General features: G+C 38.4%; 1 protein-coding gene and 1 pseudogene across 1 annotated transcript; one reads left to right on the top strand and one right to left on the bottom strand.

Annotated features, from left to right (window-relative positions):
* The first annotated feature begins 557 nt into the window (after positions 1–557).
* Positions 558–1,238, top strand: LOC110315877 (annotated as a pseudogene).
* Positions 1,239–7,939: 6,701 nt separating this feature from the next.
* LOC110315878 (vomeronasal type-1 receptor 4-like) lies at positions 7,940–8,938 on the bottom strand. Its single transcript, XM_021189816.1, has one exon. It carries the CDS (start codon positions 8,889–8,891, stop codon positions 7,971–7,973), a length of 921 nt encoding a protein of 306 aa, XP_021045475.1. The 5' UTR covers positions 8,892–8,938; the 3' UTR covers positions 7,940–7,970.
* Between the last annotated feature and the right edge of the window lie 1,802 nt (positions 8,939–10,740).

Raw genomic sequence — 10,740 nt, 5'->3', positions numbered from 1 at the left:
TCTCCCTCTCACAAACAGCTTCCTCTAACCCTCTCCCAGCTGCAACTAACTCCAACTGAACTCTTCTCCAACTCCTCTCCAACTCAACTGTTTACAGCTTTTGCCCACAGTGTTCTCCTCCCCCCCCCCCCCAGGGCACATCATGTTTTTCTTAGTCCTCTGAGCTCCCTCAACACAACATTCTCCCTCCTGATGGGGTGCATCCTGTTTTCATCAGGCCTGACCTAATCCCTCCCCACTCTCCTGGATCCTTTCAGAGTTCAGCCAGGGCACATGGTGATAGTCCAGTGACTCAAGTTGTGTGCTACCGTGACTGGCTTTTATAAGCACTATCATTTCAGTTTGAATTGTGTTCCCTGAAATTCATGTGCTGAGTTCTTAACCAGAAAGACTGTGCTCTTATGTCAAGAATCAATTTGACCTCAACACAAAACACAAAGAAAACTTTAAGTTCAGGGTTCAAAATTTTTACATTCAGGAGATCTCTTTGCCTTAGTCTGCTGGGATTAAAGGTGTGCATTACCTTACCTGGGCCTAAGCTTTTCCAATACCCCAAGATCTCCTTGCCAAGATCCAGGTAAGAACATTGTGTCTCCCAGCCTTAAGATCTGGACCACAGTTTTGAATCAAGAAATTGAGGCATTCAGCTTTCCTGAAGATGCCTCCTCATCTAGACTCTCTGAAGACCAAGTTGTCTGTGTGAGCTTCAAAGTTCTCTACCCAATCGTGATTACCAGTCCTGGAGTGTTCTGCGATGCCAGTGATGTTGGTTTTCAAAGGAACATCACCATCAAGTTGTATCAGACTATCAGGCAGTGCAGGAGGAGGCCCTTTTCATCACCCAATTTAGTTCTCCAAGCTGTGGCATACAGGTGAACCATCAGGTGTAAGCCTGTGGAACAATTCATCTTACCAGAGAGCTTTGAAGGTACAATTGTGTGAGAAAGCCAAGATTTCCATGGCCTCGTGCCCAGAAACCTGCACAGAGTGACAGTGAATGATGGAGTGAGTGGGTGTTCTCAGAGTCCTCACAGCTGGGAAAGGGGCACTGCCTCATGAATTCATGGAAGTTGTAGAGGGAGTTGCAAGTGGCTTTATCTACTCTGTTTAGGAATGTGATGCACTATTACAAAGCCTTTATTCTCGGCCCCAGAGACTTGCAGATCATACAGGATCTGCAAGAGGAAGATGCCTTGCTACAGGAGGCAAATCCAGAGGGCAAAGACCTATTAGAGTGAAGAAGTCGTCATGGGCATTTGGATGGCAGCCATAGGACCTCAAGGACACCAAGATAACCTGTGGCTGTGTGAGAAAGCCTGTGAGACAGGAATGTTGTCTTCTCCTCAGCACTCACCAGAAGAGCTGAACAAACTCTGGGAACTGAAGGAACTGTGTGGGGGTCTTTGTCAGTGTGAAGCAAAAGTATGATGATCCCCAAAGACAAGGCACTGTAAGTCCAAGGAAAGCCATGGCTGGGATTGAGCAGTAAGCAGTAGGGTATTAGTAGTGTTTGCACAGATCTTAATGAATCAACTGATAACTGTAGCATATGTTTTTATTTATAAGTTGAAAGATTATTTATACCAAATTATTTTATAAAAATATTGCTAATTTCTGATCACTTATACTAATTAGCAACTCATCATTACCAGTTTTGGTTAAATGGCCAAATTCAGAAAATAACTCCATTTGAATCTCAAACATGATTAAATCTCAATCAAGATTACAAAATAGCTCTGCATAACTTAATTAGGCCAGAAAGAAACTACGAAGATGCTGTATGACACAGGGGCCACATATACCAAAGTCTGGGTTGCTAGAAATACCAATTTGTGGATCTCTGATACAGACAACCTGGCCTTGAAAAGGAGATGTTGTAAACTGAAGTTTGGTATCTTACTTTTAAAGATGTTTACTTAGATGCATATCATGTTTACTTTCACTGTTTAATGTAAATCCTGAACATCTCAGCTTAGTACTGAGACACTCTCACTAAACTGTTTTTGTGAGTATGAATAGAAGTAACCACCTCAGGGTTCAGTGTCAGATGGAAATGTAGGGAAAGCACTCTGCCTTGCCTGATGTTTACCTAAGCTTGCATAGGAGGTGGTGATATGTGCGAGACAGGATCAGTGTACATATAACATCTGGAAAGGTATGTTACAGGTTTGAAAATGTGGTTCCTCTGCTTAAAGGACATTTCTCAGAATGACCAACCAAATCACTGTAGTAAACTTTTTTAAAGTAGTCCACAGCAGATGTTAACTCTATTCAGATTTAGACTACTGTTTCTACTTCATATTTACATCTTCACATAGTGGAATGCAATAAGCTGTGAAAACAGAAAGGGCAGAGAAATCAATAGTAATCAAAGCCTTTATTATTCTATTACTATACAAACAAATGGTCTTTTGCTAACAGAACATAACATCATTTGTGACGGCAAAGGTTTTATTTCTGGTGTATACATTCCAGTTGTTAAACTCTTGCAGTTGGACTGTTACCATTACACTAGTAGGCAATCTTCATTCTCCTCAGAATAAAACTGTAATGGCTGTAGGTCTTTTTTTTACTTCAATTTCTCTGCCCGGCATCTAAAATTAGAATCAAGTGGGGAGCGGTAAGGTAAGTTGGTGCATGTTATCCATGCCTCCCTCCAAGGGTAGGTGAGTTGTGAAGTCAAAGGCTGCCTCCATTTAGAGCCTGTTACATATGGCTCACAGTGCTGTGGAGAACTAAGCTTAGCTTTGTGTTTTTGCTGAGCAACTTACCTTGGAACTTTTGTAGGACAACAGAAGTTCTGACACAGGAACTTTGAGAAGACATGACGGCAGTCCCTTTAGCTTTGGAACTGTCATGGAGTCTATCAAAGAAAAGAAACTTTTAAATGATGACTACCTGTAGAAACAACTCAGGTGAGACAGCCACTGATGGAAGGCTTGAGTCATTCTACCAGGTGATTCTTTTTAACAAAGCGGGAAATCAAGCCAGTGTTTGACCCAAGTGGTTTTGACAGTGAGGTGTCATACCATTTTAGTAGTATTTACTATTTCTTCTTCAATCTGAATAACCAGAAGTAATTATCTCACTGAAGAGGACAAAAATATAGGCCTTTGTGGTAACTTCCTAAGGGGTTGCTGAAGATCCCTGGAGTGGGAGCCTTGAGAGGTATCTCTCAGCCTTATTTCCCTCTAGAAGATGCATAGAGTTAAGTGGTTGATGAGGTCCCTCCCAGCATGAGTATCCAATCACCATCAGAATGTACACACATGACCACTAGGTGTGGGAAACTAACTTTGAAGAACAAATGCTCTGGTCCTTTAAGAACATATTAGGAACTTCTTTCCAAAGACAGGTTGTAGTGGATATCTTGTTTAAGAATATTAGTTTCTCTGAAGCTTTAGCTGAAAGTACAATGATAGTGTGGTATCCCACAAGTATCACAATGTAGTCAATTATTTTTCTATAAAATTGTTTTTATAAATGCTGTGTTTTTATGCAACTTGTGATAATAAATCTCTATTTTATAATAAAAAAATTTCTACATTCATTGTATTCCATAAGTTTGGGTATGTTGTGCCTTCCTTTTCATCAACTTCTAGAAAGTCTTTAATTTCTTTCTTCATTTTTTTTCCTGATCAAGAGATCATTGAATATAGATTTGTTTAGTTTCCATGGTTGTGTAGGCTTTCTGGGGTTTCTGTTGTTCAAATTCAGCTTTAAACCATGGTGGTCTGGTAAGATACAAGGTATTATTTCAATTTTCTTGTATCTGTTGAGGCTTGCTTTGTGACCAATTATATGATCAGTTTTGCAGAAAGATCCATAAGGTTCTGAGAAGAAGGTGTATTCTTTGGTGTTTGGGTGAAATATTTTGTAGGTGTCTATTAGGTGTATTTGGTTCATGATGTTGGTTAGTTTATTTCTTTCTCTGTTTAGTTTTTGTCTGGATGCCCTGTCAATTGGTGACAGTGGGTGTTGAAATCTCCCACTGCTAATGTGTGGAGTTCAATGGGCAATTTAAGCTTTAGCAATGGTTCCTTTACAAATGTGGGTACCCTTGGCTTTGGGGCACACATTTTCAGAATTGAGATATCATCTTGTTAGATTGTCCTTTGATGAGTATGAGGTGTCAGGTGTAATTCTCGATAGGTCTACCTTTGTATGCTACCTGGCTCTTTTCCCCAGCCATATTTAATGTTCATATTTGTGTAGATTTTGTTGTTTTTATTTTTATGTGGCAAGTGGACATTCTTTTCCAGTATAATATATTGGTGTCCTGAAAGCTTCTTATATCTTTATAGGCTTCTCTTTATTTTGATTAAGGGAATTTTTTTCTCTATATTTTTGTTGAAAATATTTCCTGGGCCTTTGTGCTGGGAATCTTCTCCTTCTAATCTATTATTCCTATGTTTGGTGTTTTATTAGTTTCACAGATTTCCTGATGTTTGATGCAATTTCTTTTGCTTCAGCTGTGTTAGAATGCCCATGACTGGCTATAGTAGGACAGATGGGCTCTGGTGGTGCCATATTGCCCTGGCTGTTGTTGATTGTGTTCTCAAGCTGCTGCCCTGCCATCTGTGTTTGGGGTTATTATGATTTCTGAGTACTTCTTTGTTAGTTGGATGGATTTGGGGTGTTTTCTCCCTTGGTTTCTGTTTCCCTCTCTGGTGTTCTGGCCTGAATGTCCTGTGCTTTTGGTGACCAGCAAATCTTCAGAACAAGTAGAATGTCTTTGCTGGGATTTTTATGCCTGTGTTATCTTTGGCGTTTGGGTGTCACTGTGGCCTCTGTGGTTCAAAGTACCCGTGAGGCCTCTGGGGCTTCTAGAACAGAATAGCCTCCGGTACAGCAGAAGTCTTCTCCCAAATTTGTAGACTGGCATATGGAGCTTATGGGAAAGGGTAGAATTGTGGGTGGTTTGGAGGGCTGTGATCCCTAGGACATCCCTAGCCCATGGAAAAACAGCTGGAGTGGGGTGTAGAGTAGCTATTGGGTTATTTTTAAAATGTAGTATTTTTTCTTAATTTTCTGTGACTATCATTGTATGTATACACTCCACTTTAATCATGTCCACCCTTTTGCTTGTCCTCCTAAGTCTTGTAGATCTACCTTCATATTTGCAAAATCTACCTAATTTTATATGCTCTAATTTTATAACCTGGCAAGGCAATTTCTACTTTCCATATAATCGTAGGTATGTGAGGTTTTCCCTGGCGCCTGGTTCACTTACTAGGGACCACATTCTTATGGAAAGCTGCTTTTTCATGCCCAGACTCCATGAACTGCCATTAGCATTTCCATGAGGACTAGATTTTATGAACCCCTCTCTCATACTAGAATGCTGACCAACCTAAAAGTCAGTGTGTCTAATGCAGGGAATTACAGCATTCATGAGTTCATTAGTGCAGATGTCCTATCAAGGTCAGTAGATGCTATTTTCTCTGATACTCTCACTCATCTGGTTCTTTGAATTTTTCCATCCTGTTTTCTATGATGTCACCTGAACCTTTGGTGAAGCAAAGCAATATGGATATCCCATTTGTGACTGGACATTACAGAGTCACTCATTCTCTGCACTTTGAATACCGTCATAACCATCTTCACAGCACAAAGAGATTTCTCTGACGAGTTCTTAGTGTTGCATTAATCTATTGGTGTGGATAGAAGAATTTAGAGAGTAGCTTGGCAATGTCCATTTATCAAAATTAAGACATTCATTATCCATGGAGCCTATAACGCTCCCTCCAATGAATCTTGGCCTGAGTTGTAGTACCAGGCTATTTGTAAAGCAGTATTCCCAATCAATAGGTCATGACCATTGGAGAACACATATTTCATCTGATATTAAAAATTCACAACCATTAAACATGTTTTTTGTTACACCAGTGGTTTTGCTAGTGTGCAGTGTGTCAGTTCCTGAGACTATTAGAAATCTATGCATTCTAATAGTCATGAACCACAGGTTGAGAATCATCAGTATCGAGCAATCCTCAAATCCAAGCAGAAAGTGCCTGGTGACCCCAATAGTAGTTGGGCTACACATGTTAGAATGGGAGTATCTTACTAAAGTGGTCATTGTTGAAGTTCACCGTGTTCATAGATGGGTAAGGTTATTTGTGACTTTCTTCCTCTAACACCCTGAATGCATCTCAGGTGCTATAGAATGCACCAAGCAGTGATAAAACATCTTGGTCAATATGAACTTGATTTCTCATGTCTCATCTCCAGTTTGTGCTATATTCAGTAGGAGAGTCTTGGTATAATGTTATAGTTGGTAACCAGGAACAATGACAGTAGTGTGCACTATTTTTAGCTATATTCAGATACTTAGAACAAATATTCAAGTGGAGGCATTCCACATATGACATTTTAGTCAGCAACCTATGGTTTGGGATAAATGTAATACTCTGTTAAGGATAAGTCCAAAGAAACCCTCACACAGGGAGACATACAGAGACCTTCTGTATGGATTTTCAATCGTCTTTGGTGTTACTTATCACCTCCTGGCCACTACATCTATTTCCTCAGTTTATATATTAACCGGTATTCTGAAATGATTAAAATTTACCACGAGCATAAATGCGTGTGTGTGTGTGTGTGTGTGTGTGTGTGTGTGTGTATGTGTGTATGTATGTATGTATGTATGATTGTGTACTTGTATACATAGGTATCCTTGTTGATTCTGTGTTGGGAATTTTACATCAATATTGATACATTTGAATTTATCTCCTCACTAACAATTATGCATTTTATGGTGTGAACCTGTGCCATTTTGACCTTAAAATGTAAAGTTTCATTAAAATATCGTTTTTTATGTAAGAGTATATTTTCAGGGTTTTCTTTGCCTCCTTTTCTCTCCCAAGTAACTATAGGGTATTTCCATAACTGCTTTAGCCCATTTAGATTCCAAATAAAGACATAGAGACCTGATGTTTTTATTAAGAAGCTGCTGGCACTAAGCCGACTAGTTTCTGATCTATTGTAACCTGACTGAGCTGCTAATACCCAGTCAAATGCACAGTTACTTGCCATCTGGCCATCCCCTCAGTCAGTGTAGTCCATGTGTGCCCTTATGGGGCTGCTTTTTCATCATGACCTCATGGAGAATCCCCCCAGTCATTCCACATGGTCTCTCCACCTCTATTCTTTCTCCCTCTGTCTCTTATTCCTTGGAACCTCTATTCTAAGATCTGACACACTGTCCTTTTCTCTTCTCCTGCCCAGCTACTGGCTGATAAGCACTTTATTAACCAATGAGAGGTGGTAGAAAAAAAAAACTTACACATCACTGATACAGCAGATCCTTCAATAATCATGACAATGCCAAGATCTGGATCACAAGCAATCTCTGGGCACAGCAATCAGCATTTGAATGTGCAGTACACAAAAAGCATCCCCACTATGTTGATAGTTTAAAAAATGTACGTGTAAAAAAAATGACAATATGTACATGTGATCCTCATTTCATTCTCCATATGAGTGTAAGGGTGTTTCAGGAAGTTTGAATTGAGTGATGAAGACCATCTTTGAATCTGGATGACACTATACTATAGGTTGATGTAGAGTATTAATACAAAGGGGCAAAGAAAGGAGACTTGAGCACAGAAATTCACATCTCTGCTTTTTTGACTGGGGACTGAATGTTACCACACAGTGTATGCTCCTCTCTCCACAAATGCATCTCTCCCACTGCTTCTACCTTTCAGATGAGAGGGTGAAAGAAACCTTTCCATCTTTGAATTGCCTTTGTTAGGTATTTTTTTCAAAGGAACACAAAATATATATACATATAATACATCTAGCAAATGTTTTCTCACAAAATTACTACTGATCATTCCATTTAATGAGTCAGTTATATTAAGCTTACTTTTTCAAACTGTAGTTCTGGCATTGTATAATAGATAAAAATATATGATAATATATAAGGGAAGAAAGATGCCCCAGGCTCATATCATATTTGGAAGAAGCTATCTCTTACCTAAGCAGGGTAAAAACAGACTGGAACTAGATTTCATATTGGTGATGAGAACAAAGGGGCAAAATATGGGAAAGAATATTTCTAGAGATGTAATTATATTTACTCCCCATATCACTGGATATTTTAAGCAGGTCCTAATGATGGCCACGATGGAAGAGAATGAGTAAGAGATGACAAATGTGCACAGCAGGATGAGGATAGTTTGTGTGGCTCTGTCTTCAGGTGAGATGTTCAGAAAGTGCTGAGCACTGTGGATATGCTTGACTTGCCTCTTATGTTTGTAGAGGATACTCACCATGGATACACTTGAGCATGCCAAGAGACACAGACACAAGACATCAGAGAAGCACACTAAAGATATGTACAATGTAGTTGCCACACTGCCAGAAGCAAACAATGAGCAGTATCCATAATTCAACCTGTTAGTTGCATTTTTCTTGTAATTGGGGCCTGATACTCTTAGTGGAGTCAAGATGTTTAGAAGTAGGTGCACAAGCCAACTGACTGAGCAGGAGGGACCAATGTACTTGGTTGCTCTGTATTTAAGCTTTATCCACTTGGAGTTATTGGGGCTGATTGTGATTGCTTGGAAACAACTCAGTAGGCACATAGCATAAAGAGACATCCCCCTTGTTATTCGGGAAATATACACTATTAATTTACATCCCATGTCATCTAGGAAATTCTTAAACCCAAAATACGTCATTGTCTGTGGATACCCTCTTAAGATGATAGTCAAGCAGTTGGCAAAAGTCAGGTGTTCTATAATCAGGTCTTTGGGCGTTAAATGCTTTTCTGTAAATATCAAAATGATGTAATAAAATAGGATTGAGGAATTGCCAAACATTCCCACTGTAATCTGGCAGAAGAGAAACGTTTCTATTGCAAAGTTTCCAGGATCCATTTTCATTCCTATTAAAAAAGAAAATAAAGTTATTTGGGTCCAAAGTCCCTGAACATGAATTACGAGTATTCATTATTTGTGAAGAAGCATATATAAAGCATACATTACTACAGTATATTTAAATAGTTCTCTCATTGCCAAAATAGTTTTGTTTATAAATTATATATTCTCTATTATATTAATGTAATGAGAAAATAGGACATGTTTACTCAAGTTTAGTAGTTTTTTTGAACATGGTGGTAGGCATCTTTATATTATAGAAGTCAAGAGACAGAGACAGACATATCTATTAATTTCTTGGTACCCTTGTCTATGCTGGCAGTTCCAAAAATGTTAGGGATATATACAGATAAGAATGTTATAAAAATAAAAAAAAATTAATGTGTATTTTTTCTTTTGAATAAACTCGGTGTTTTGCAGTGAATTTTCAAAGATGGACATTTGCAAAATTCTATGAAACATTTCAAAATTCATCAAGAAAAAGTGACAGAAATATTTGAAATACATATTTCTAAATATTAAAATATTTAGACTAAATATAAATTTAATATTTATATTTATAAATATTTATAATATTTAAAAATATTTAAGACTAAATTTGGAAAAAACTAAAATATAAAATAAGTTGAAATGGGTTCGCAACTTGGATACATTTCCTATAAGGAATTCAAAAATGTCCAAAATGTGTGCAGAAAAAGGCTCAAAATTGCCAATAATTAAGGGACTACAATGAGGGGATGGAAGTGAAGACTGCAATGAGAGATCATCACATACTGAATAAAAAGATGTTAGTTAAAACAAATTACTGTAAATAGAAGCAAGAGTTAAAGCAGCTTAGTATATAGAGGACAAGAACCATAGTGCAGACTCCATAGCAAAATAAAGTATTGTAAAAGTATAAAAATTAGTATTGTTTGTCTCCAACATAATTGAAAAATAATTACCATGTTCCAATTGTAGTGTTACTGAGCTGCCTATAGGATAGGTCATCAACTCTTGTTAATCATAATAACAAAGGCTGTACAGGGAATCTGGCACTTAAGAGTATACAAATGACCAGTATTGAGTAAGAAGGATAAAGGTATTCTATCCTAATGCCCTGCTGAGTCACAGCAGTTTTCAGGAAGAATGTCAGGAAGACACAATCATTTCTTTCTTGAATGGTTGGGGTAACTTAGTGATCAGATCTTCTGATCCTAAAAGAGTATGTGTACAGTGTATGTCCACGTGCACAATGGGATTATGTTTATATCCTCCCCCACACACACTGGGCACAAATATTAAGGTTTAATTATTCTCAAACTAAAATGCTAAAATTCTCAGAGGAAAATGTTAGAAATACAAGGTCTAGAGGCAACCATACAACAACACCACAGGAAATGCACCAAGGATTAACTAATGAACTGCATGAAATTAAAAGCTTTCTGTACATTAAAGGAAACTACCAGTCAAGTGGAGATATAGCCTACTGAATGGGAGAAAATCTTTGACACCTGCATTTCACTCAGGAGCTTACAGCCTATATGCATAAGGACAAATACAGATTTAAAAAGACCCTTCATAAACTTTCCAGCAAACAAGTAGTTAAAAAAATGGGCAAGGATGGCCTAGTTGGTCATCAATGGGAGGAGAGGCCCTTGGTTTCATATAGTAAAGGCTCTATGCCCAGGTGTAGGGATCCTCCAGGACCAGGAAGCAGGTGTAGGTGGATTGTTGAGCAGTGGGAGGGGACTGGGGGTGGGGGTATTCTGAGGGGAAACCAAGAAAGGGGACAGCATTTGAAATATAAATAAAGTAAATTCTAATGAAAAAAGACAAAAAAGGAAGGAAGGAAGGAAGGAAGGAAGGAAGGAAG

Source organism: Mus pahari, unplaced genomic scaffold (genome assembly GCF_900095145.1).
Source record: "Mus pahari unplaced genomic scaffold, PAHARI_EIJ_v1.1 scaffold_3812_U1_1, whole genome shotgun sequence".
NCBI lineage: Eukaryota > Metazoa > Chordata > Mammalia > Rodentia > Muridae > Mus > Mus pahari.
The sequence above is the reverse complement of the archived record's forward strand: the minus strand, read 5'-3'. Positions and strand labels throughout refer to the sequence as shown.